We start from the raw sequence: 23,968 nt of genomic DNA on the forward strand, positions 1-23,968 counted from the left end.
GAGCCCTGTTCGACATCAGGTCAGCCTCAGACTTCGCTCAGTCCTGACGGCGATGCAGCGCGCCTCGCTTTCAAGCTGACGTATCTCTTTACTCATCAAATCTTTGACTACGGTAACTCCATCAGGGTGATCTCGAGGTGAGTCTGGAATTCGAGCTTGGCTCGCTCGCAAACGGGTGATCTCAGCTTGCACTAGATTCAGGATCTTCTTTGGGCTTTGATCTTTGCGAAACCACTCGACCCGTCACAGGAACGAACTAGGAGACAGATTGACAAGATGCTGAAGGCAGTTAGAGAACTACAGAATGGGAAATCGATTTGGATAAAGGAAAACGAGTATCAAGATTGCATCAAGCTCGTACAGCAGGCACGTCAGAAGATTCAGGCGAATGAATTCGTGAGTATCTATTCGCGTGCAGGAGTAACAGTGAAAGAGCAGTACTGCTGACGAGCTTTCGAAACTCGAAAGCCGTCGTTTCCTGACGACAAATATTGGAACGTCTTCCTCGACAAGGTCTACTTTCAGTCCTGGGCTGGCTTCGAGTCGGCTGTAGGACGACTCCAAACTTACCAGCAAGTCAGGGATCCAGTTCTGGGGAAATGGTTGCGAAAGCTCACCGAAAAGGTTTGGAAAGCGAAGATCAACGAAAAGGCGCGAGATTGTCGCATTCAGATCTGTCGACTACAGTATGCGACCACTTTGAAGCAAGTGGAAGCGGTGATGGCCAGCTTGAAGTGGTTGGTTGGTGGACGTGAAAACGAAAAGAAAAAATCGGTACATCGAGCGTTCCTCCTTTTCCGCCGCCGCAACCATCCGATTTCACAGACGATTTTCCTGCTTCGCTGTCTCTCGCATGTGTCTCGTCCTATGGACCCGATAGACTGCTTTCACGCCGATCGCTCGTCGCAAAGCTTCGTCCTCTTCCGGTCCTTCTCGCCCGACGGTGACTCGGTAGACATCAGCGTTCTCCTTGCTTTTGCCTGTAGATATTCAAAACTTTGTTGAAGTGAACGAAATGACTCAAGTCGTTGTTGAGGTGGACACCAGACTGTCAGACCACGGAGAGGATTCAGAGATTTCGAGGGAACGAAGACTCGTAAAGTAATCCATCCCCGTTTTTTTCGCTGTTCAGGAGTCACCTCGTGGCCTGAAATAGCACCGTAGCTCTCCAACATCGAGCAGCCTGCAGTCAATCCAGCTGGAACTGAACGGTTCGAACTCGCTCGAATTCGCGCAACTTGGTAGAAGAATCCGAAATGCGCACAGTAATACAATACAAGAGACAGTGAACCCAAGGGAAAAGAACAAGAACAACCTCGAAACGATGGGAACCCGTCTACTTCTTCCTTCCAGAACTCTTTCGATCCCTCTTCGCAATTCGCTTGAGCGCTCGAACTTCCTTCTTTTGACGAGAATCGACCATCTTGTACTTTCCCTTGACTCCCTTCGGTCGACCCTTGATACCACGGTTCGAACCAGTCGCGACAACGAGTTTCTTCTCGGGCTTCTTGACTTTCGGTCCCGAGCTCTTTGCGAGAACCTTCGCGATCGAAGCAGCCTTTTCCTTCTCGGTGAGACCGTTCTCCTCGTCGTCGTTGATACCTTGAGCCTTGGCGCGAGTTTTCTCGAGTCGTCGGATCGTACGCATCTTTTTCCTCGCCTTCGCTTCAGCGACCTTTTTGATCGGTCGAGCGTTGAGTGCTCGCATCTTGTCTCGAATCGCTTGAACCGCCTCCTTCGTTGTCGGGATGTTGTGACGGAAATGACGTTGTTCGTCGTCGAGGAACCACGAAGGGAGGCCGTCTCCGAGAACGACATCGGTGTGTCGGTTGAATCCTTCGTCGACGAGTTGCGACTTGGTTCGTTCCCGATTCACGAGTTGTTGAGCGAGAGTCATGGCTTCGGCCGTGGTCAAACCGAGTTCTGCAAAGATTATTGGTGAGTTGAGCTCGCGGATGGTAGAAACGGTTCAAAGTGAACTCACTCTCTATCCGTTCAGCCTTTTCGATCTCCTTTCGCTCTTCATCATCGATATCCGCCTCGACGTCCATCTCTTCATCCTCCTCGAACTCTTCGCGGGCTCCAGTGAAGTCGTCGTCGCTATCCTCCGAATCTCCCTCGGCTGCATCTCCCTCTTCCTCCTCGTCATCTTCTTCGAGATCATCCCAGACGGTTCGAACCTTGTCTCCCTCCTCTTCATCGTCGTCTGAACGAGAAGAAGCGGCGTCCTCTTCATCTGTTCCACTTCCACCGAGAAGTCCCTCGATTCCTCCAGGAAGACCTTTGAACGCAGGTTGATCGAACCACATCGCAGCTTGACGAGTCTTCGCATCGGTCGAGAGAACCTTGTTCTTCTTGAGATTCGTGAGCAATTTGCCGTTCGCGTCTCGATTCGGTTGAGTAGGGAATTCCTCGTCGGAAGAATCGTCGTCTGATTCAGGCTTGGGCGCGGGATCGTCATCGACATCAGAATCGTCTGAACCAGCTTCGGAGTCGGAACCGGGACCTTGGATTCCTTTCCATTCCCCTCCTTCCGCCGCTTCTCTCTTGCGTCGAGCTTCCTTCGCCTTGTGTCGGTGATCACGTTCGAGTTTCGATTGTTGGTAAGTCTCGTAAAGGAGATCCAGAGATTCCTCCAATCGTCGAGTTTTGCGTTCTTCGTCCGAAACGTCTTCATCTTCCTCCTCCTCCTCGTCTCCCTCGACTCCTTCAGCAGCAGCGACCGCTTTCTTCGCCCCCTTCTTCTTGTCCGAAGTCTCGTCGTCACTGTCCGCCTCAGCATCACTTCCCAAGTTCCCTCCTTTGACTCCCTCACGAACTTTTCCACCTTCAACTTCTCCCAAATCGAACACATCGGAATCGTCGACTCCGTCTTGACGTTCGAGACCGATATCCATCGGAGTAACCATGTTGAGTTGCATTCGTTGAACTTCTCGAGCTCGTTTCTCGTTTGCTCGACGACGCTCACGACGACGACGAAGGATCTCGGCGGCGGAAAGACGCTCGATCTGTAAGAGAGAAATGCGTCAGTATCGACAGAGAAGACCATAAAAGCGACTGGCTTACCTCTTGAGTAATTTGTTCTTCCTCGTCAATGGGTTCGACCTTAGCCGTTTCGACGACATCCTCTACGTCTTCCGAAGTTTTCGAGTCGATGGCGAGCTAAAAGACGACGAGAACGGTGAGTACTTGAGGCAGGAAACGAAAGAAAGACAGGATGAACTCACATCCTCTCGAACGGCCGTTCGATACTTGAGCAACATCTTGAAATCCTTCTTTCCGAGTACCTTGAGATCGTCCAAACAGACCTTGATCTCTTCGGTCGTCAACGGACTCTTGAGCAACTTCTTATCCTCTGGATCCGTCCACCTCATCCTTCCCACCAAACCCAACACTCCGATCGGATCATCGTTTCGAATCCATTCCGTGACTCGACATTCTTTGTACAACGTCATATCTCCATCCTCGTAACCTTCACGTTGTTTACGTTTCTTCTCGGGGGCGAAAACGTTCAAAGTCGCAGGGGTGAGAACGTCTTTCGTCGAGATTGATTTCCCTTCCAATTGAGCGAGAGGGTTCGTCGATTGAAGTTTCGCGGGTCCATCTTCACCAGCACCGTCAACTTCCGAGAAGACGAATTTCGGGTTGAGGAGTTTCGGATCGATCTTCGAAGGAGCGAGGTACCCTTGACAAGTGACGAAAATTTCGGCGGAAACGTTACGAGACGAAGCGGGTTTCGTCGCTTCTACCTTCGTGAAGAGTTGGTTGAAGACCCAGAGGAGAGAGTTGTAATCTTTCGATCGGAACACTTTCGTGCAGAACGTTCCTCCGGGGCGTAAGAATTCGACGGCGAGTTTGAGCGAGGCGAGTACTAGTTCGACTTGAGTGAAGGCATCTTGTACCCAGGCGGATCCGACGTTCGGAGCTCCATCGTGGAGTACTCTGAGCATGTCGAAGCGGGTCAGGCTTGGAAAGGAACGGAAGAGAACGGGAAGAAAAACGAAAACTCACACATCGGCTTTCCAATCCTTCATCTCGTTCCTTAACTGCCTCCTACAACTCTCAGTCGTGATATCGTCCACCAAAGTGATACATCTCGGAATCGGTTTGATCGGCACCAAATCAACACCGATAATGATCGAGTTTTGAGTTGGCATTTGTTTCGCTGCGACTTGAAGCCAACCTCCGGGTGCGGCACAGAGATCGATCACGCAACGAGCTGAGGAGAGGAAATCATATTTGCGGTTGAGTTGAACCAATTTGAACGCTGAACGGGCTCGATAACCTTGCTCTCTGTAAGAAACGAAGGATTTGGTCAGTTTCGAAGTCTCGCGAGGGGGTGGTTTGCAGGGGCTCACTTCGCGAGTTGATACCTATAGATTTGAATACGAGTATCATGATTAGCTCAGCTGGTCCGAGAGACACAGAAAGAGACTCGAGAATGCTTGCCATTTATCGAGACGACCTATTGATCCACAACACAACGAGTCAGCTCCGGTCCACTTCAATGAGTTCTCAGATAGTACATACCTTTTCCCGTTTTCTTCTGTTCTTTACCCTGTGGCGCGAAGAGAGGAGAGCAAGTTCAGTAAAAAAAGCAAGAGCGGCGGTGCTTCAAACAGGACTTACCATCTTGACAGAGCTGACTGGGTGAACTGGCTATTGAGATTGTGCGAGTCCGACTGTCCAGCAGGTCGTACGTTAAGGGATGGAGAGGAGATCGACTTCTCTCCCTGAACTTTTCCGAGCCAAATTTCCGCAACTCTGAAGGTTTGTCAGTTGCGATTTCTACGGGACAAACGCACACTGATCAATCCAGCCGTAACAGTCAGAAATCAGCCTGAACCAAGTTGGAGAACTCCGAATATCTAGCTCGGAGATTTCTACTCTCCGCTTTGCCGGCTTCTCTCCCTTTCTCCCGACCCCATCCGACCTCTCTTCCCTCACACGACGGGTTCGACGCATCAGTATACGATCAGACTCGGAGCAGAACTCGACGTCTAGCAGCGAGCAGCCGAATTCGAGGTTGTCCCAACAATTCCCACTCCGCCCGATTTCCCATTGTCCTACTGCGACCTCGACCAGCCCCAACCTTTCACTGAGCTCAAGAAGCCGAGACTAGGAAGCCGCAACTTTCATCGGTAGAGATCTGGGATTAGCAGCGGTTTACCGGTTTTCGAAAGTGCGATCAACCCTCTACCCGAACGACAAAGATGGAGGACTACCAGCTCCCTTCACCAGCAGGGACCCAGTTGTTGGTCGACGTCAGAGGGGCAGAGATCGTTTCGAGTAGTTCAGAAGATCCAGAGGTTTATCTGCCGCACCACGAAGAAATGATTTCCCATATCGCTCTCGATGTCAGTCCCCTTTCCCTCTTCTCCATCCTACTCGATCTAGAGCTGATCATGAACCATTTATGTGGCTAGATCGGCGGTTCATTAGCAAAAGTCGTTTACTTCACTCGAGCTCCTCCATCGAAACCTCAAAAAGTCTCTTCTTCCTCTTCCGCTTCTCCCTTTATCGAATCTCCTACACCTTCGAACCCATCATCACCAGAACCTCAACCCTCAACCTCATCTCCATTCCCTAATCGAAGAACTCCTTCTCCCCCTTCATCCGAACCGGCGAAACCCAACGGAATTCTCGGTCCTCGTTCCCTCTCCCAGCAACATATCTCGACGATTCCCTCCTCTTCCGCTTCCCCTTCTCGATCATCTCAGAAGAACAGAAGCTCAGCGTATCCACCCTTTCAATCTCACCTGAGAAGACGGTCATCAGCATCTCGAATTCCTCCCGGCGGTCGACTCAATTTCATCAAATTTGAAACGAGTAAACTCACCGCCCTGATCAATTTCCTCCAAACCCTGATCACTTCATCAGCTGCATCGAATCGAGTACCGCTAGATGTCATGAAGAAAAACGTCAAGATCATGGCGACAGGAGGAGGAGCTCACAAATTCTACGAACGGCTGAAACGGGAACTAGGAGTAGAAGTCCGGAGAGAAGAAGAGATGGAATGTTTAGTGTTGGGATTAGGATTCGTCATGGAAGTACCGAACGAGGTGTTCTGGTATTCGGATGAATTGGTTCAGGCGATTTCTCATCCTCAAGAAAGAGCTCTTTCTTCCGTCAACGTTCCTTCTACGCCAGGTCGCTCAGCAACTCCTCTACCTATCCCTCCTCCTTCTCCTCCTCCGTCAGAAGTAACGACTTTTCCCCCTTCGACTCTCGATCCTTCAAGCTCAACAACGACCCTACCTTCCACTTCCGCAACCCATCCCAATCCACGCCCAATATCCCCGACTCCCTCGATCGAAGATCTCCCCCGTCCATCTCCAAACCCACCACAATATTCCATCTCGTTCGATTCGAACCCCACTCCAGCTCAATTCCCTTGTTTGTTAGTCAATATCGGTTCAGGAGTGAGTATTATCAAGATTGACGATTATGGGAAATTCGAGAGGATCAGTGGGACGAGTTTGGGAGGTGGGACACTTTGGGGGTTGTTGAGTTTATTGACTGGGGCGAAAAGTTTCGATGGTCAGTCTGTTTTTTCCCCCTCCTGATCTCTTGAGGGATTGCCCGTGCTAATAGTGAAGTTTGAGTGGTATAGATATGTTGGCATTGGCGGATAGAGGTGATAATTCATCAGTCGATATGTTGGTAGGAGATATTTACGGACAAGATTATCAAAAGATTGGTCTCAAATCCTCGACGATCGCTTCTTCGTTCGGGAAAGTGTTCAGAAAGGGAGAAGGAGGAGGCGGGGACGATGATGACGAAGAAGGCGATGAGGAGGAAGAGGAGGAAAGGAAGAAGAGCTTTAAACCGGAGGATATTAGTCGGAGTTTATTGTATGCTATTTCGAACAATATCGGTCAGATTGCGTCAGTCTTCTGCTTTCTCTCTTTGTTGTAGTATGTGAGAACTGACCAGATTGCTGCGAGTAGGTACATGAACGCAGAAAAGCACAATCTCGATCGAATCTACTTCGGAGGAGGTTTCATTCGAGGTCAGTCGCGCTCCTTCTTGTGACTTCTTGACATGCGGATCACTGATAGAGATGTGCGCGATGACAGGTCACGCCGCGACGATCTCTACACTATCTTACGCGATCCGATTCTGGTCGAAAGGAACGAAACGAGCTCTATTCCTGAGACACGAAGGCTACCTAGGCGGAATCGGCGCATGGCTCAAGAACCTCGAACCTGCTACTCCTTCTCAGCCTCAACCTGGATCAACACCATCGACAGGAACGAACGAACGAGGGAGAGAAGGAGCACCGGCGAGCGGCCTCGAGGAGAAGACGGGGAAGCTGAGTCTGACGGAAGTTGATGGAGTCGAGATCGGGTTGAAGGAAACATGAACGGAAAGACGGAGGAGGACAGAGAGGGAGAAGAGCTATACATCGCACTTTGCAAAACTTATTTGAACTACTGATTGAAGAAATGTAACATTACGCAGCTTCAAGACTCTCTCTACCTTTCTCGCCATCGCACTCGAGTGTGTACTGTGTGACTGAGTTCGCTCAGGATCGTGAGAGTCCGCGAAGTGGAGAGAGCCCTTCTCGCTCGGGCCCTTCAGGTTTAGAGTTCCCTTTCATTCATCACCTCTTCCCGCCTTGACCTTTCCCCGATCTCGCATGGGTTTCCTCTCGATCACTCGAATGCCTTGGCGCTGTGACTGCTTCATTTGCTACCTCTCCACTGCTTTGCTTCTCGAAAGACCTCGTCACTCGCCATCTTGCGAGGATGACGTTTCAACCTCTTGACTGCCGAACCTGTGCCCTCGCAATTCACTCGGCTCTCTCCTCATCTCCTCCATCCCTCGGGACGATTTCGGCTGAAGCAGGGAATCAAACAGAAGCACTAGGGTTACTTGTGAGCTCAGTCGAGACTTTCGTCGTGCCCTTTTACGCGCCCTACGTAACGTCGACTTCTTCACTCTGATAGTCACAGCTCCTTCAACATTCTTTCCTGAACGGCACGTGTCCCGAAGATTCCGTTTGGACTGCACTCGACAACCTCATTCCCCCGTCTCTTTCACCACGAGTTTCGACCGCTACTCATTACCTCACACTCAGCGCATCTCCGCCTCCGATTGAAGATGGTTCCTGCGAACCTCTCGACGATGGGTCGATATGCGTATCGTTCCCCCTCGACTTGAGCTCCGACTCCTCACGAGCATCGATCGTCGACAGGATCGAAGTTGTGCCGCACACGGTGGAGTTGGTGGAGATAGCGATAGAGGGAGGTCGAAGAATGCAGGACGGAGATCCGAACGGGGCAGAGGAGAGAAAGTCTACAAAGAACGAAGGAACGAAATGGTGGGAATTCAATTGGCGACACGGCCACAACGAGGAGACGAAGGAGGGTCAAACGCCGACGAAACGTGTCGTCATAGCGAAGAAGGTGAGTACGTTACCTCGAGCCAATCGTTTCCCTCGCTCTAACTCGTTTTCCCGCTGTCACCAGATTTTCCATCCTCCGGAAGATCGATTGTCGGTCCGAGCTACATGGTGGGGTTACGAGATATACCTACCCGAGCCTGTCGTGAGCTCTGGTACTGTTTCTCCTACTGATCGAGCCTCGACTGACCCCTTTCATCCAACCAGTTTGTTGATTTCGGAAAAGACATTGAGCCCGTTCTTACCGCTTTGACCTACATCTCGACCGCTCTTGCTCTCTTGATCACTACATAAGTTCCTGTCGTCGCCGCTTCGCCAAACCTTCTTGCTGACCTTGATCCTCGAGCAGAGCTCCTCCCGTCCTCATCACTCTTCGCGGATTTCCTCTCCTCCAATCCCTCGTTCCCATCTTCAGCGCGATCATCTCCGCCGTGACGTGGTACTGGAAGACGATCAAGAAGATGGATTCGGGTGAATGGATCATCTTGAGTGCGACTTGGGTTTTGCCCGTTGCTGTCGTTCCGAGACCTTTGAAGCGGAAGAGGACTGGAGAAGAAGAAGTCGAGTCGGGAGCGGGGGAAGCAGGGACCGAACTAGGGGAATCGAAGGACGAGGCCACAGAGTCAGACGAACCGAAGCAGCCTTCAAGCGATGCTGCACGCGAAACGAAGAGACCAAACAAGCTGCGACGAGTTCTCAGTCGAAGTAGGAGATAGATAGTGGATTTTGTATTCTTCATGCACTCTAATAAAGCTGTACATTCTTCTAGGGCACCGTCGAGACCTCCCAGTCGGTGATGAGGAATTCGTCTAGAGAAGTGAGACGCTGTGAATGTCAAAAGAACTCAGTGGGCTGTGGTAGAAACCGCTGACTGTCGCAATTCCACTCACATCAATGTCGTCTTTCTCAAGAACAAAGTCAAAAACGTTTGCGTTGTCGGCAATTCGGTTTTGTTTCGTCGATTTCGGGATAACGATGAAACCCTGTGAGCATAAATCGTCAGCCTCTCGACGTGGAGAGACTCAAGAGAACTACTCACTCTATCTAGACCGTATCGGATGAGGATTTGCGCAGGACTCTTGCCATACTTCTTTGCCAATTCCTTTACGACAGGGTGGTTGAATCGCTCTCCTCTAACGAGAGGAGCCCACGCCTCGAGCACGATACCCTTTGACTCGCAGTACTCGACGAGTTCGGTACGAGCCATGAAAGGGTGAAGGTCGATTTGGTTGACCGCGGGTACGTATTTCGGCGAAGTTGCGAGGAGATCTTCCAAATGTTTCTTTCCGAAATTGCTGATAATCGATGCATCAGTGAGCTTACTCCTAAGCTGGATCTGAAGTACGACTCACGATACACCGATACTCTTCGCCTTGCCCTTGTCTTTAACGAGACAACACCCTTCCCACATCTTCGCTCTGACTTCTTTCCCACCGCTCGGGTCATGAATCAAGTACAGGTCGACGTAATCGAGTCCAGCCTCCTTCAACGAAGCATCGATCGACTTCTCGACCCAAGCAGGGTCGGTTCGGTTGTAGTGAAGCTTGGTCGTGAAGAAGATTTCGGAACGAGGAGTGTTGGTTTTCTTCATGAAATCCTTGATCGCCTTTCCGCAATCGGCTTCGTTCTCGTACCATTCGGCTCCTACAGTATCGATAGACGAACTCAGTCAGCTGGCAACCCGGAGCCAGAGAGAGGAGGAGTGACTGACCGTCGATGTGCTGCAAGTTTGACACGTCATCAGACGATCTGGATCAGCTCGTCAGAATCAATAGATGTACATTGAAATGATCGACTTACCCTGTATCCAGCCTGTCAGAACGAGAGATGGGGTCAAAACTGTGCTTCATCTAAACTCAGACTGAGCGGAAGGGACGCACCTCTAAAGCCCACATGACTGCATTGTAAGTCTCCGCTCCAGGTTCAGTAACGTATACTCCTGCTCGCGAACAAGGAACCGTAAGCAGAGAGTTGATTGACGAGGAGATTTGATGACGAACCGAGTCCGAAACGAGGATACGAGTTGCCGTCGTTGAGCTGTACTCGAGCAGTGATGGAGAACTTGTCGGTGTTAACCATTTCTGTCAGGTGTCGATGAGTGGTGAAGAGGAAGAAGGGAGTGTTGTGTCGAGGCGATGTTGCTGAATCATTTCCTCTCCGCAAGCCAAAACGGCGCAATTTGGCTGCAGCACTGAACGTCGAGACAGGAGCCCAGCCAAAGCCGAAGTGGAAAGAAGAGAGGAAAGGTTAAAACGGCACGTGACGATTTTGGGGTCGAAGCTCGAAACTGGCATCGACGGGGATCGTGCTCTGGTCTTCTCCTTTGAGGGTAGTCGTCGACCGGCTTCGAAATCAGCTCGCCCGAGACAACTGGAAAAATAGGCTTAGAAGGAGATCGAAGATGGGCGATCTCAAGCGAGGAAGAGTTCAAAGAGTGAGGTCAATTCTTCGCAAACCGAGTCTATGATCGTTTGACTTTTCTCTCCTCTGCTCCTCTCTCTCTCTCTTCTCTCACCTTTCATCGTCATCCCAAACACACGCTACATTTCCAACGTGAGTTCCCTCGATCCTTCTCTTGATTCGTATCCAGCTCACTCTCTTCTTCCTTGCTCGTCTCGCTCTTCACTCTCGCCTTGCTCCCATCTTCTTGCTCTTCGTCATCATTCGAACTCTCCCGGCTCTTACCCTCGACGCACCCTCAATTAGTAAACATGTCTGCTCCCGCTTCCTCTGGATCTTCTGGCAAACTTCCCACCGACATTGTCGGAAACACCACCTCGCCTGCTGGTTCTGCCGGAGGTGCCATCCCCAGTACGTTGATATCTATTCTATGGGTCACCAACGGCATGAATAAACATGAATAGGCTGACATTCTTTCAACTTTACCTGTTTCGCAGAAGAAACCCTCGGAGAGAAGATGGGAATCACTATGCCCGCTTCGACCAAGATTGTCGACACTGAACGTGAGGGTGACCACGTCGTCCCCAACAGCGACGTTTCGGGAACTGCTGGAAAGGGAGGAGACTTTGTTCACAAGGAAGTGCAGGGACATGATGTAGCGAAGGGACGTCTCGAGACCAACGCTGAGAGGGAAGACAGGGAAGCTTTTGGATTGAAGGAACCCGTCGCTGCCGACAGGAAGCACGCTGAGGCATAAGGAGGAGGGAGATAGATGTCATTTGTACAAAGTAAAACGCACGCAACCCGTAAATAGTCTCCCATTACCTCTTCTCCGGTGCTGTCGGAATTTCTCAGTGCTCGTTGTCCCGTATGCTGCTCTACTTAGTCGGTATCGTGAGAAGGAGACAGAAACGCTGCGTATTACTCATCGCTAGTTCAGGCACAAAGGATGTGCATTCTCGCGATTCCTCTCGTCCTGATATCGTGGCGAAAGGTCAGAGACAATCGGCAGGTACTAACGTCTTGTTATCCGGACAAACGAACAAACAGAACAACAGACAAACTGCCAAAAACTCGACTCCTTTTCACTTTTGACGATTCTTTCTCTCTTTTCTCATGGACATTTCGATGTCTTTCTATCGATCGTTCTTGTTCTCCTCCTCCTCCGCTTTCGAAGCTTCAACTTGTTGGCGAGCTCGAGCGAGACGTTGCATTTTCTCGACGAAAGCTTTCGAAACATCCGAGTTGAACTTGCCGTCTGAGCCTTCTTCGTAGATCAAGTCGACGCCATTGGCAACACACTCGTCTGACAACGTCTTGAGCTTCTCTCGTACTTCTTGATCGGAGCAGAAGTCGGGCTCGAATTGTAGAGGTAGAATGAGAGTCTCGAGGCGGTGAAGCGCGGCAGACTTCAAGCGAACGAACGCGATGAGAGTGTCGATGTCGCTGGTATCCATGGGTTCTTCGGAATAGTCACAGAGACGGAAATGGACGACTCCGCAGGTGATGATTGGGCTATGTTGCCAAGCGTACCGAACGTGGTGAAGAGCAATGTTTGCAAGGACGTTCGGGAATCTCTGGTCGGATCGATACGAGTGGTACCATTCGAGAAGAAAGGCATCGAGGTTCCAAGGGGTAGTCGAGGAGAAAGTCGGATACCACTCATTGACGTTGGTTCGACGTCGCAGCGCGAGCGCGGAGAGTTGAGGAGCGTTCTCGTCGGTGATACAAGATAGTTCGATACTGCAGTAGCGCCCGACCGTGAGGTCCCGAAGCGAGGGCAAAGTGAATACGGTTCTTTCTCCGTGAGAGACATCTTCAAGGACGAGGGACTCGAGCTCTATATGGAAGGAATTGAATGTCGGGTCAGTGAGTCGAGGCAATTAGAGCATTGAAGACGCCATGACGAGCTCACTGTGGAATCCGTCGAGCTTGTTGAGATTACCGAGCGACAACATATAAAGGGACAGTTCTGTAACCGAAGTAAGGGTCTCTGCCGCTTTCAAGACGCGTGTTTGAGGGATTCCACCTCTGCTTCCATCAAGGACGAGTTGATGAACTAGATGAGCGTTCTGTTTCGCTTCAACTGCTTCGATAAAAGCGTCGAATTGTCGTTTGTTTCGAGCCCAGAAAGTTGCGTAAAGGAGAGGTTCGGCGATTTGGTTGAAAGCATGGGAGGCAAGCGAGAAGCTGGAGAGAAGGGAGACACGGCCCTGATACGTATCGCTGTCGAAACGGGAAGAAGGGGGAGAAGGGAGAGTGAGGTGGAGGATTTCGGCGACAAGCTCGGTAGGAAGGGAGGACATGCTATGGAAGGTGACTCTGACTGAAGGACGAAGTCTGTATTCGTTGGAGAGCATATCAGCTTGAATCCGAGAGAGGGAAGGATGCGAGTCGCTGAATAATGGGTGCTCTTGGGCTCAGAGGATGTCGGAGGAGACTCTCGCACCTGTCGAAGTGTTCGATACGTCTAGCTGTATACTCTCGAGTTGTATGTGTCTTCTCGGATGCGGTTGAGGCTGATAGAAAGTCGCTAACTGATGAAGATTCGAGGGGTCGGACGTCGGGAGTCGCTCGGAGCTAGGCTACAATGATAGCAGATGACTGATTTATGTACTTCGTTCGTTCAAGCGAGTCGTGGTGTGCGTGTGAAGGTGAGGAGAAAGAAGGAGAAGGAGGGAAAGATTCGTTTCGCGCAGATTCAGACGTGCTCTCGGCTCTTCGCACCTTTGAGAACGATGCGGTTGCGATGATCTGCGAGAAACAATACTACAACAAGATTGTCGAGAAAATGAGAGTCCCCTCATTCCAAAACTTCGAGCGTCGACCTCACAACGATGAGTTTCCCTCCCTCCCTTTCCTTCTCCTCCAGCCTCGTTCTCTCCTTGCCTTCCCTCGACATCTTCCTCAGATCCCTCGCCTGCATACTCGGTCCTCGATACGTCATTCCTTCCACCGACGGGAACCTAATGCTCAAATCTGAGGGATCCAGTTCAACTCCGGTTTCCTTCGCTCGTTCCGCCGCCGCCTTGACATCCTTCGCTGAGACTCCGGTCGGTAACATGAGTGAGGAGAACATCTGTTGAGTCTCTCGGACTCGACTGAACAGCTCTGCAATTCGTCGAGAGTCGTCCGTGTCTTCCGTCGTTTTCTTGATTTCGTAACCAACTTGCCACACGGGAACTTCTCCATCCGGTCGAGGATTGATGATGACCGGTTCGTAACTGACGTTCCCATCGATGTAGTTCGTCCCCTGAATTTCGAGTAGAGTCATTGGTGACCTTGATACGACCTCCTCTTTTCCGTCCTCCTCCTCCTCCTCCTCCTTCTTCTCTTGCGATCGAACCGGGGTGACGAACATCCTCAAGACATCCAACGACGTATCTGCCGCGAACGTAACATTGACGGTTTCCCCTTCGTAACATTCCGTCGCCTCTTTCAATAATTTCTCCAACGTTCCGAGCGCGAGCTTGAACACTTGTTTCCCCGTTTCGTGGTTCTCGAACAAGGCCTCGTCCATTTCGCTGATTGGTAGGTATTGGAATCCGTAGAACTGAGCGGTCGAGTGATAGGCGACGAAGATTCCGTCCATGCAACCGATTCGAGCTTGGAATTGATATTTGAGGAATGCTGATCGAATGAGGTCCTAGAGAAGTGACATGGTTGATCTTCAGTACGGGCCCAGAATAGAGAGTGGGGTTCCAGGCGAGAACTGACGTAGTATTCGCGTTCGAAAGATTCCCAAGGTCCTCTCAATTTATCGATCTTGTATCCTGCCGATTCCTGATGGTGGGAAGGAGGGAGCCATTAGCATATCATTTTACGTATCCTCGACAAGATCGCGAAAGCTTACCTCGTAATTGAGTCGATCTTGCCGAATCGCGACAGTACCTCGAGTCTTGAGATCGAAAGTACCGTTCCCGGGCAAATATCCGTTTACCGCATCCAGTTGCGAACGTAGTACCATGTTCTCCGTCTGAAATCACGCCAGGGACGAAACATCGAGAAACGCAAGTCAGCTCTGTTCCTCGACGAGACTGAAGAGAGACTGGGAGGGAGAATCGCAGCATACGGTAGCATAGTGGTAAGCCTGACAATGGTCCGCTTCTGACGGTGCTGAGTCTTCCGCTCCGACCAAGAACCGCTTGAATTCTTTCGGTTCAGTCGTCAAGAGTTTCTCCATCAAATGACCCTGCATAACTCCAGGAACGCTCAGATCAGCACTCTTTCGTGCGCAGAGCGTGTAGAGGTTCGACTCACGTAGTTCGACAGCACGTTAGATTCACTCGTGGCATCGAAGGATTTATCGGCGTCGATGGCGTAAGTTCCGTCTGATTCGTTGTAGTTCAAGATGACTGAGACGGGTAATTGTTGCCCCATACTGAACGAGCGATCCTACAGTCGCGAGAAAGGACTCGATGTCAGAAGTCGAGCTCACTGAGTAGAATGGAACGGAGAGGAGTGAGAGAGAACTCACTTTTTCAGCCCATTCGTCGCTCAACATGCTCGTGCTGATTCCTGTTCCTTTGCTCAACCAGAAGTAGACCTGCCAGTCTTGACCTTACGACTCCATGAGTACGAGCACGGGGAAAGAACTCATGGAAGCGAGCCGAAACTGACCTGACAAAGCATTCCAACAGTCGAACTCGTACTCCCACTAAACAATTTCCCTTCCCTCTTCGCGATCTGTTGCAAAACCTCATCTTTCGAACTCGTGACGTATTTCGGGAGTTTACTAAATTCGAATTCGTCGAGTTTCGGAACGTTCTCGAGGATTTCGGGAGGGAAATTGTAGACTCCTGATCTGGGATCTTGGAGGAAATGAACCCCTGGGTTGAAGAGAGCTCTCTCGAGAGAATGTGAAAGCTGAGCGACTGGAACGGGAGGGAGAGGAGAAGGAGTTGGAGCGAAGGGTACGGAAGAAGGTGAGACGATGTTTGGGTACGAAGAGAGTTCTCGTGGAGGAGGTCGTTCGTGAGTCGAAGAGACGGGTTGGAGGGCTGGATGATCTTGATAGGGTCGACTTCTAGCGATTCGTAATCGTTCTTCCCGTTCCATTCGAGGGGAGAATCTTCCTCTGCGTGGTTGATCTGGTTCTGTCCCTGCTTCTTCTTGGACCTTATTCGCTTTCTCGACTGCTTCCATCAACATTTTCGCTGCTTCTTCAGTACTGCCTGTACTTTCCTTCCCTCCTTTGTTCGTAATCTGCAGTTGATCGACAAACTTGTCCATCAAGGGAGGTTCTGTTCTCGGTTCCAACGTCGGTACATCCGGACCTTTTGTGCCGTTCTGACTCAGCAGATGAGGAGGAGGTTGATACGTAGCGATTTTAGCTTCGAGATCTTTGATATCTCGATCGATCGTGGTTCTTCTCATTGTCCACGCTCTGCGAGCTGCATCGGCGGATTGGGCTTTCTCGAGTCGAGCTTGAGCTGATTTTGAAAGCGGAGGTTCCGCTACGGCGGAGAGATCCGAAGCGGAAGGAATAACGGGAGAGGGAGCAGTCGGAGCAGAGTAAGGAGATGTCGAACCATGATGAATGATGGAAAGGGGTTCTGATGAGTCGGAAGAAGAAGAGGGAGTCGCAGAGGAAATAGATTCGTCAAAGGTTGCGGAAGGCGGAGGAGGAAGTGGCGGAGGTGTCGAGGAAGAAGCTGAAGGTGTTGGAGGCATCGGTTCAGAGTTGAAAGGCTCCTTCTTCTAGGAGAGAGATCGTCAATGGCGGGTCTCGATCGAGATTGAGGTGGATAACTCGAACCTGTTGAGATTTCCTCTCCTCATCTCGTTTCATCCTCTTCTCAACCTTGTAAAACTCCATCTTCTGCACTTTACGAGACAATCGATCCCAAGGTACCATTCTCGCTCTCTTCTTCTTCAGCTCTGTCAGCTCTGTCTGTAGAGTCGCGAGTTTCTCCTTTTCACCTTCAGTTAATTCTCCTCCGGCCGCGAGCCGAGCGATTCTCATCGATTTCTTGCGGTCTCTGGTCTCTCGTCCTGGGTTTGAAAAGCCCATTCTCCTCCGTAGATTGTTTGCGAGCTGCAAGAAGAGCAAATGAGTCGAATGCGCATCGAGAATCGCGAAAGATTGTCTAAAGCTCACAGAATCGGTAGACTCCTTTCCTTTGCCGGACTTCTCTGTCGCTTCTGACTTAGGTTCCGATGATTCCTTTTCCTTCTCTGCCCGTTTCTTGAGCTCGATGACTCGTTTCGCTCGATCCTTTCTCTCTTGTTTCAACTTTTCGACCCTCTTTCGTTCCCTGTTCTGCTCTTTCCGCTTCGCCGCTTCCATCACCGGATCCGCTTGAATAGCTCTTTCCGTTAGCTGACTCAACTCCAGCGGTAAATTGCCCTGCTTGAGTGAGGGAGATTCAGGTTGAGGATCGGTTGAAGGAGAGGATTGAAGGTGCGGTGGTGCATCTCTCGGAGTGTCGCTTTCATTTGTCGAAGTTGCTGTACCTTGTCTTCGTTGTCTGAGTCGTTCGCTGAGAGATAATTGAGGAGGTGAGGATATCCGAGTTGAGAGAGAGAAAGATCGAGACAACGAGACTGGAAGAGGTCGGATCGTGTTACAGGACCTCCGTAGTATCGTGTACATCTCTCTACTTCCGGATCAGCCGTACCAGTGTCGGTTCGAGGTTGTGGTAGCGATTCAAGCTTCTCCCGATCTCGCCGGAATCTCTTTCGCTCCTTCGCTTCACTCAACTCACTCGATTACCTCCCCCTGCATTCGAAGAGACGAAGCCTCGGCCGGTTACGAACCGCAAAACTTCCAAGGCCCTCTGGAGTCTTCCGTCCTTCTCTCACCTTCTTCATCAAACTCTCGCTTTCTCGTCGCTCTCCTTCCCCCCTCTTCCTCTCGTTCACACCCAAATCAGCCGAAACGATGTCTTCGCCTTCCTCTCCCCGTCTCGTCCTCCGATCCTCCCTCGCCCGCCCGATTCTTCGTTCAACTCGAAGACTCGCTTCGACTTCCTCTACTCCTACACCGCCTACGACAACACGAAGAGGAGCAATCCCGGTACTTGCAGCAGCTCTACTCACTTCGGTTGGACTCCTTACGTATTCAACGACCACTCGATCAGTCAGTTCCAACATTCTCTCGTCCCTCTCTCATTTCCGCTCTCTCGTTTCCGGGGATGCATACTGACGCTGTTTGCGCTACAGAATCTTCAATTGCAACAAGAGCGCCAACCAGAGATGAAGGTACAGGATGAAGCGATGAGTTTGCGAGAAGCAGGAGGAGGAGGAGGAGTCACCGACAAGAAACCACGAACTCGACCATCTTTCGTCGTGAGTCTCTCGCAGCCTGTCCTTCTTACCAGTACCTGTTGACTGATACTAGATCGTACTACCTCCAGCCTGAACCCGGTATCGACCTAGACGACGCTTCGATCCCGATGCGACTTCGAATGATTCACCACATCAAATCTCTACAATCCACGATCTGTACCGCTCTCGAATCACTCGAAGAACCCACCTCTTCCTCCTCCTCTCCAGCCAAGTTCGAATCGTCCTACTACCTTCGCGACAATCAAAAAGGATTCGGAGATTCCCGTGTCCTCCAAAACGGTCAAACGTTCGAAAAAGCCGGTTGCAACATTTCCGTCATCAAATCTACCCTCTCCCCACAAGCGGTTCGACAAATGAGAGCGGAAAGGTTCGATTGGTGGGATGGGAAAAGTGAATTACCTTATTTCGTCGCGGGATGTTCTTTGGTCGTTCATCCGAGAAACCCGCACGCTCCGACGATTCACTTCAATTATCGATACTTCGAGATTCAGGACCCGAACGATCCGAATGGAGAACCTAAAGCGTGGTGGTTTGGTGGAGGAACGGATTTAACCCCGAGTTATCTCTACGAAGAAGATGTCAAACATTTCCATCGATCGTTCAAGAACGTTTGCGATCAACACGATCAGAGTTATTATGGGAGGTTCAAGAAATGGTGTGATGAGTATTTCTATATTCCTCATAGAGGGGAAACGAGAGGAGTTGGAGGAATCTTTTTCGACGATTTGTCGGATCGAAACCCGGAGGAAATCTTCAAATTCGTTAGGGATTGTTCGAACGTCTACCTACCGGCGTACTACCCGATTGTAGAGAAGAGGAAGGATCAGAAGTTCACGGAGGAGGAAAAGAGATGGCAGCAATTGAGGAGGGGGAGATACGTCGAATTTAATTTGGTTTACGATCGAGGGACGAAATTCGGATTGGCGATGAAGGAACCGAGGACGGAGAGTATCTTGATGAGTCGTAAGTCGCTATTCCTCTTCTGTTTGCTCAGGGTCAAATCGCTAACTCGTATTCGAACAGTTCCATTGACTTCTCGATGGGAATACCAACCCGAGATCGGTACCGTCGAAGGAACGGAGGAGAAGAAGCTGATGGACATCCTACGCAAACCCGTCGAGTGGGCTTAAATGTATACCTGTGTCTTCGATGATACCCTTTCCCACTATCGAAATGTGAAACTCCGCTCGCACTCTCCGAGATCAATTGAGACGAGAGGTTACTTTGTGCAATTGCGAGATTCAGGGAGAGAGGGGAAGAACGATTCGAGGTCGGGGTAGATACAACGGGAGAAAGTGAAAGGAGAGAATCTAAGCTTTGGGAGCGAGGTTCTGAGGAGCAGGCAGAGATTGTTCTCCTTCGGGAGTTACGTAAGCGGCCGTGAGACCACCATCGACCTTGAAGTCTGCTCCATCGAACATGCATCAGTCGATCGAAGGACTCTCGAAGAAGAGAGAGGGTGCGAGACGAACCGGTACCGGTGATGAAAGAACTGTCATCGGAAGCGAGGAACAAAGCTCCTTTCGCTTGTTCAACGGCTTCTCCGAATCGACCCATCGGGACATGGATCAATCGTCGGTTCTTCTTTTCGGGAGTGTCGAGGAAGTTCATCAGGAGATCTGCAAGTGGTTGCGAAAGTTTGAGCTTGTGTTCCGTCACGTCAACAGAGAGAAGAGATACTCACCAGTTCGGATAGGACCACTGAAGATACAAATTGATGTGTCAGCACCGAAGCCGGTGAAAATCGAGAAAGAGGTCGAGCTTACGGGCACAAAGAGTTGATTCTGATTCCTTCCCTCGCATGCACCATCGCCAACTCCCTCGTCATAGCCAACACACCTCCCTTCGACGCAGTGTAGGCCAATTGAGGAGTTGCGGCACCCAACAGAGCAACGAAGGAAGCCGTGTTGATAATACTTCCATTCGATCCTCCAGGATTTTTGCGCATCGCTTCGATCGCATACTTGCAGCCCCACCATACTCCTTTCACGTTGATGTTCACTGTAGACGAGAGAGAGTGAGCACGAGGAGAGGAGAAGAGGGAGAAAAAGGGGAGACTGACTCGTGAGATCCCAGATTCGTTCCTCCGTGTTGAGAGCGTTATCATCTGCAGGGTGCATGATACCAGCGTTGTTGCTAATCGTATATCATGATCGTCGTCGGAGAAGAAACACAGGAGAAGTCAGTAAGCGGCTAAGAAGCTCTCGCGAAACAGGCGAGGGAAGAGCTCACAAGATTACGTCCAATCTCCCAAACTCGTCGACCGCCTTCTTGACCATCTCCTTGATCTCTTCTTCCTTACTAACATCTACTTTCACCGCGATCGCCTTGACAGATCCTTTGCATTCCTTCTCGATAAGAGCGACAGTCTTTTGTGCCGCTTCAAAATTGATATCGGCAGCAACGACGTGAGCTCCTTCGTTCGCGAAGACTAGGGAGGTTTCGAGTCCGATACCGCTACGAGCAGGGTAGGTGGCAGAGGCGAGAGATAAGCCGATGAATCATCGAGGGGGTTTCAGTAGGAAAGGGAGAAGGACTTACTTGCCGGCTCCGGTGATGATGCAGACTTTGTTCTCGAGGCGTAGAGTGGCGGGCATGATTCGATTCCGAGGTGAGGTGAGGGAAGGAGATAGAGTTGCCTCGGAACGCGTTTCGAAAGCTCGCCCTTCTCCAAACAGGTCGGCTAATCGCTCTTCTGTTGTCGACAATCGACTAGCGTAGAATAACTCGATCAGGACGCCCTTCGACCGGTCTATTTCGTCGCCCAGCGCGAGTACAATTCTTCTGCCGAAGTCGAATCTTGATCAACTTTCAGACTTGTCGCCTCCCCTCTCTTCCGATACAGCACAGCTCGGTACTCTATCGCTATGTCGAATGGAGTCAGTACGGCCAACTCGTCGGCATCCTCAGAGCCGCTTCGGATCTCTTTCTTAGGTCCTCTCGGCACCTATTCTCATCAGGTCAGTCTCCCCTCTTTGACCTTGCTACAGCCCTGTGGCCTGACTGACCCTGTTTCGAGTTCTCACAGGCAGCCACGGATTTCTTCGGATCAAGTAGCGATTTCGAACTTCTCCCCGTCGAAAGAATCGGAGGTTCGTTTCTCTCCTCCCTCTGTCTCCCTCTTGCCATTGCGCTGACTCCCTCTTCCGATAGATGTGTTCGAATCGGTCTCATCCTCCTCAAGCGACTTCGGGGTAGTTCCAATTGAAAACTCGTCGTTCGGATCAGTCGTCGAAACGGCTCAGAACCTCCGGACGACCTCGTTGAGCGTCAGAGGGATGATCCAGCTCAAGATCGGTCACTCACTTTTATCGAGAGAAGGAGCAGCGGAAGATGCGGAAGGAAAGAAGAGGATGAAGAGGGTGTATAGTCACGAACAGGTGAGAAAGGCGAACTCTCTCTACCAGCTCGCGAGGATTCCCCCTGACTGATAATCTCAAGTTGTTCACGGAGTAGGGTATTGGTCAATGTCGAGCATATCTCGCCGAGCACTACCCTCAAGTCGAAATCATTCCGGTCAACTCCACCGCGAAAGCAGCTCAACAAGTCCTAGAAGATGCAGAGGGACTCGCGATCTGCTCGCTGAAGTGCGCGGAAGTGTATGGCTTAGATGTTGTTGATACAGATATTCAGGATGCGGGTTTTTGTGAGTTCTCTTTTCGTCTTCTTCAACAGATTCTCCCGAACTTGACTGATTCGTTTGTGAACTCTGCGTTGCTAGCGAATACGACACGGTTCATTTGCTTATCCAAGGCAAATCGAGTGCTGCCAGACGTGTATCCGATACAGCGGTCGAAACAAAGCAATGCAGAAACAAATTGATCGATCTCAACCGAGTCTTCGATTTCCTCTTGTCGCTACTGCAGACTCGTTCGAAGACTCTTCGCGTGCGAAGGCCCGCGTGTCAAGAGAGGCAGCGAAGAGAGACAGACGCAAACGAGATGGAGTAAAACAATTTGCGATTTGCTGATTTCGACTATGAACACTCGATGAAACTATCGATGCGAGACTCAGGCTTTGAGACCAGGAGTGTCGGCGATACGAAGAACCAATTTCTGTCCCCTCACTTCACCCTCCTTCAACCTCCTCAATCCTTCCTTGACTCCCTCGAGTCCTCCCGGCAAGATCTCCAAACGTTGAGGCCTGAATTCTCCCTTTTCCAACCACTGTCCCAACAAGTCAAAGTACTTCTCGCAGAGTTCTTGCTCTTCCTTCGGTCCCTTGTACGCGGCGTCGCACATTTCGAGGTGAGCCGTGACTCCTTCGGGAAGAGATTTCGCTTGTTCCTCCGAGATGGGGAGAACGTGAGTGTAACGACCTCCTCCATTCTTCCCGAGTGCCTTCGTCGAAGCTTCAAAGGCACCGTGTTCAACAGTTGCGTCGTAGATGTAATGAATCTTTCCTCCATCGGCTTTCGAGATTTCTTCGGCGAGTTGATCCGCACTCTTTCCTCGGTAATCGATAACCTCGTCGGCTCCGTACGACTCCGCGAGTTCGATTGAAGCTCCAGCGACTCCGACAACCTTGTGTCCGTTCTTCTTCGCGAGTTGGGTAACGTAAACGCCGACCGTGGAACTACACCCGTAGACACAAATAGTCTTCGCATCTTCAGGGAGAGGCGATCCAGGTTCGGGAAGACGAAGGCGGAGGTAGAGACCGATGACGGCCGTGATGTAGGCGAGAGGGAAAGCGGCGGCTTCTTCGAAAGAGGTCTTTTCGGGAACGTGGAAGGCCGTTTGCGAAGGGGACACAGTGTATTCGGCGTAGGCACCGTATTTCGCATCCGTGACCATCTTGGTGAAGGCGGCGACCTGATAGCGGAGAGGGTGAGTCAGTAACCGAAGACTTTCGAATGCCAAGTAGACTCACCTTGTCTCCCTTTTTGAATTTGGTGACACCTTCACCGACCGACTCGACGTATCCAGCAACGTTGTTTCCTTCGATGTTCTCCCAGTCCGAGACTACGAATCACACGTTTCAGCTGCCCGACAACTCGAGACTGCTTCGGGAAGACTCACTTTCACAGAGCTTCCAGTCCTTGGGGTCTTGAGAGATAGCAACATCTATCAAGGACCAAGCGAGGAGTCAGCATGCTTCGAATAGAGTGGAAAGGAAAGAGGAGAACTCACTCTTGATGAGGATTTCTCCAGCGTCAGGCGAAGGGATAGGGTACTCCCTGATTTCCCTGACGTTCTTGCCTACGAAAACTGCTTTCATGGAGGGCATCTTTGAGTGGATAGTTGGTGGTGAAGGATGAAAAGAGAGCGATTTCGGAGATGGAAAGTTCACCGAGTTTCGGAAGCGATGACATAGCAAAATCGCAAACGTGCTTACACCGAACTCTGCCTGTGAGCTGTCAGCTCCGGCTTGAAAGTCCGACTTCAGAGGCAGGCAACGAGTTGCGAGGGAGGAAGAAGTCAAAGCTCGATCGACTTGAGCGCAATGATTCTTCTTCTTCGCGCTCAGGACGTCTGTCTCTCTCGAAGAGATTCGTGCGTAAAGTGCGAGCAATAGTGGGTCCGAGCGTTGGGACGCGGGGAGCCTCCCGATTCGTTTCCGTTTCCTTTCTCTTTTCTTTCCTCTCCGCGCATCTGCGACAAAGCAGCACACGCCTGTCTAATCTTCGCAAGTGAGTTGACCCCAGCTATACGACTTCACTAGCTCACAATCGTGCTGTCCTCTGCAGCAGATGCATCCGAACGAGGGATCTGAGCTTTCCACAGGCAACTCCTCGCTTTTGCCTGAACCGGACAGAGGTAAGTGAGCTCCGCCAATGAAGATGACCTTTGCTGACATTCTACGGTCTTTTGTGGCAGTCTCTTTCGATTCGCTTCCTCCTGAGCTCCTTCAGGAAATTGTCTTCTCTGCGAT

The 23,968-nt window shown here is 50.9% G+C and overlaps 11 protein-coding genes across 11 annotated transcripts; 5 read left to right on the top strand and 6 right to left on the bottom strand.

Annotated features, from left to right (window-relative positions):
* Positions 1 to 1,336: 1,336 nt before the first annotated feature.
* Positions 1,337 to 4,632, bottom strand: SPB1 (27S pre-rRNA (guanosine2922-2'-O)-methyltransferase; the record flags this gene model as incomplete). Its single annotated transcript, XM_076628146.1, has 9 exons — positions 1,337 to 1,923; positions 1,985 to 3,008; positions 3,067 to 3,162; positions 3,228 to 3,942; positions 4,012 to 4,293; positions 4,359 to 4,373; positions 4,450 to 4,465; positions 4,531 to 4,558; positions 4,630 to 4,632. The coding sequence occupies 9 exons, from the start codon at positions 4,630 to 4,632 to the stop codon at positions 1,337 to 1,339; spliced, it is 2,766 nt and encodes a 921-aa protein (XP_076491547.1).
* A 581-nt stretch (positions 4,633 to 5,213) lies between these two features.
* Positions 5,214 to 7,366, top strand: CAB1 (pantothenate kinase; the record flags this gene model as incomplete). Its single annotated transcript, XM_076628147.1, has 5 exons — positions 5,214 to 5,357; positions 5,427 to 6,540; positions 6,614 to 6,887; positions 6,951 to 7,012; positions 7,080 to 7,366. The coding sequence occupies 5 exons, from the start codon at positions 5,214 to 5,216 to the stop codon at positions 7,364 to 7,366; spliced, it is 1,881 nt and encodes a 626-aa protein (XP_076491548.1).
* Positions 7,367 to 7,751: 385 nt separating this feature from the next.
* On the top strand, positions 7,752 to 9,123 carry JCM6883_007317 (uncharacterized protein; the record flags this gene model as incomplete). Its single annotated transcript, XM_076628148.1, has 5 exons — positions 7,752 to 7,880; positions 7,953 to 8,134; positions 8,201 to 8,411; positions 8,475 to 8,644; positions 8,757 to 9,123. 5 exons carry the CDS (start codon positions 7,752 to 7,754, stop codon positions 9,121 to 9,123), a joined length of 1,059 nt encoding a protein of 352 aa, XP_076491549.1.
* Positions 9,124 to 9,172: 49 nt separating this feature from the next.
* On the bottom strand, positions 9,173 to 10,486 carry JCM6883_007318 (aldo/keto reductase family protein; the record flags this gene model as incomplete). Its single annotated transcript, XM_076628149.1, has 8 exons — positions 9,173 to 9,232; positions 9,298 to 9,390; positions 9,447 to 9,702; positions 9,760 to 10,051; positions 10,119 to 10,128; positions 10,208 to 10,219; positions 10,288 to 10,346; positions 10,408 to 10,486. The coding sequence occupies 8 exons, from the start codon at positions 10,484 to 10,486 to the stop codon at positions 9,173 to 9,175; spliced, it is 861 nt and encodes a 286-aa protein (XP_076491550.1).
* Positions 10,487 to 11,118: 632 nt separating this feature from the next.
* JCM6883_007319 (uncharacterized protein) lies at positions 11,119 to 11,564 on the top strand (the record flags this gene model as incomplete). The annotated part of the gene is made up of 2 exons (XM_076628150.1): positions 11,119 to 11,218; positions 11,305 to 11,564. 2 exons carry the CDS (start codon positions 11,119 to 11,121, stop codon positions 11,562 to 11,564), a joined length of 360 nt encoding a protein of 119 aa, XP_076491551.1.
* Positions 11,565 to 11,943: 379 nt separating this feature from the next.
* Positions 11,944 to 13,113, bottom strand: JCM6883_007320 (uncharacterized protein; the record flags this gene model as incomplete). Its single annotated transcript, XM_076628151.1, has 2 exons — positions 11,944 to 12,647; positions 12,723 to 13,113. 2 exons carry the CDS (start codon positions 13,111 to 13,113, stop codon positions 11,944 to 11,946), a joined length of 1,095 nt encoding a protein of 364 aa, XP_076491552.1.
* A 497-nt stretch (positions 13,114 to 13,610) lies between these two features.
* JCM6883_007321 (uncharacterized protein) lies at positions 13,611 to 17,402 on the bottom strand (the record flags this gene model as incomplete). Its single annotated transcript, XM_076628152.1, has 9 exons — positions 13,611 to 14,453; positions 14,525 to 14,590; positions 14,661 to 14,783; positions 14,880 to 14,999; positions 15,068 to 15,202; positions 15,285 to 15,353; positions 15,428 to 16,507; positions 16,566 to 16,844; positions 16,908 to 17,402. 9 exons carry the CDS (start codon positions 17,400 to 17,402, stop codon positions 13,611 to 13,613), a joined length of 3,210 nt encoding a protein of 1,069 aa, XP_076491553.1.
* A 288-nt stretch (positions 17,403 to 17,690) lies between these two features.
* On the top strand, positions 17,691 to 19,227 carry HEM13 (coproporphyrinogen oxidase; the record flags this gene model as incomplete). Its single annotated transcript, XM_076628153.1, has 4 exons — positions 17,691 to 17,888; positions 17,972 to 18,097; positions 18,166 to 19,060; positions 19,121 to 19,227. 4 exons carry the CDS (start codon positions 17,691 to 17,693, stop codon positions 19,225 to 19,227), a joined length of 1,326 nt encoding a protein of 441 aa, XP_076491554.1.
* Positions 19,228 to 19,407: 180 nt separating this feature from the next.
* Positions 19,408 to 20,694, bottom strand: JCM6883_007323 (uncharacterized protein; the record flags this gene model as incomplete). The annotated part of the gene is made up of 7 exons (XM_076628154.1): positions 19,408 to 19,502; positions 19,570 to 19,716; positions 19,782 to 19,798; positions 19,864 to 20,098; positions 20,160 to 20,233; positions 20,330 to 20,554; positions 20,639 to 20,694. The coding sequence occupies 7 exons, from the start codon at positions 20,692 to 20,694 to the stop codon at positions 19,408 to 19,410; spliced, it is 849 nt and encodes a 282-aa protein (XP_076491555.1).
* Positions 20,695 to 20,964: 270 nt separating this feature from the next.
* PHA2 (prephenate dehydratase PHA2) lies at positions 20,965 to 21,919 on the top strand (the record flags this gene model as incomplete). Its single annotated transcript, XM_076628155.1, has 5 exons — positions 20,965 to 21,057; positions 21,126 to 21,189; positions 21,251 to 21,477; positions 21,554 to 21,743; positions 21,819 to 21,919. 5 exons carry the CDS (start codon positions 20,965 to 20,967, stop codon positions 21,917 to 21,919), a joined length of 675 nt encoding a protein of 224 aa, XP_076491556.1.
* A 188-nt stretch (positions 21,920 to 22,107) lies between these two features.
* On the bottom strand, positions 22,108 to 23,314 carry JCM6883_007325 (zinc-binding alcohol dehydrogenase family protein; the record flags this gene model as incomplete). The annotated part of the gene is made up of 4 exons (XM_076628156.1): positions 22,108 to 22,908; positions 22,967 to 23,058; positions 23,116 to 23,160; positions 23,227 to 23,314. 4 exons carry the CDS (start codon positions 23,312 to 23,314, stop codon positions 22,108 to 22,110), a joined length of 1,026 nt encoding a protein of 341 aa, XP_076491557.1.
* Between the last annotated feature and the right edge of the window lie 654 nt (positions 23,315 to 23,968).

The sequence above is a fragment of the Sporobolomyces salmoneus genome (genome assembly GCF_050403485.1).
Source record: "Sporobolomyces salmoneus JCM6883 DNA, S_salmoneus_JCM6883_v1_ctg1, whole genome shotgun sequence".
Taxonomy (NCBI): Eukaryota; Fungi; Basidiomycota; class Microbotryomycetes; order Sporidiobolales; family Sporidiobolaceae; genus Sporobolomyces; species Sporobolomyces salmoneus.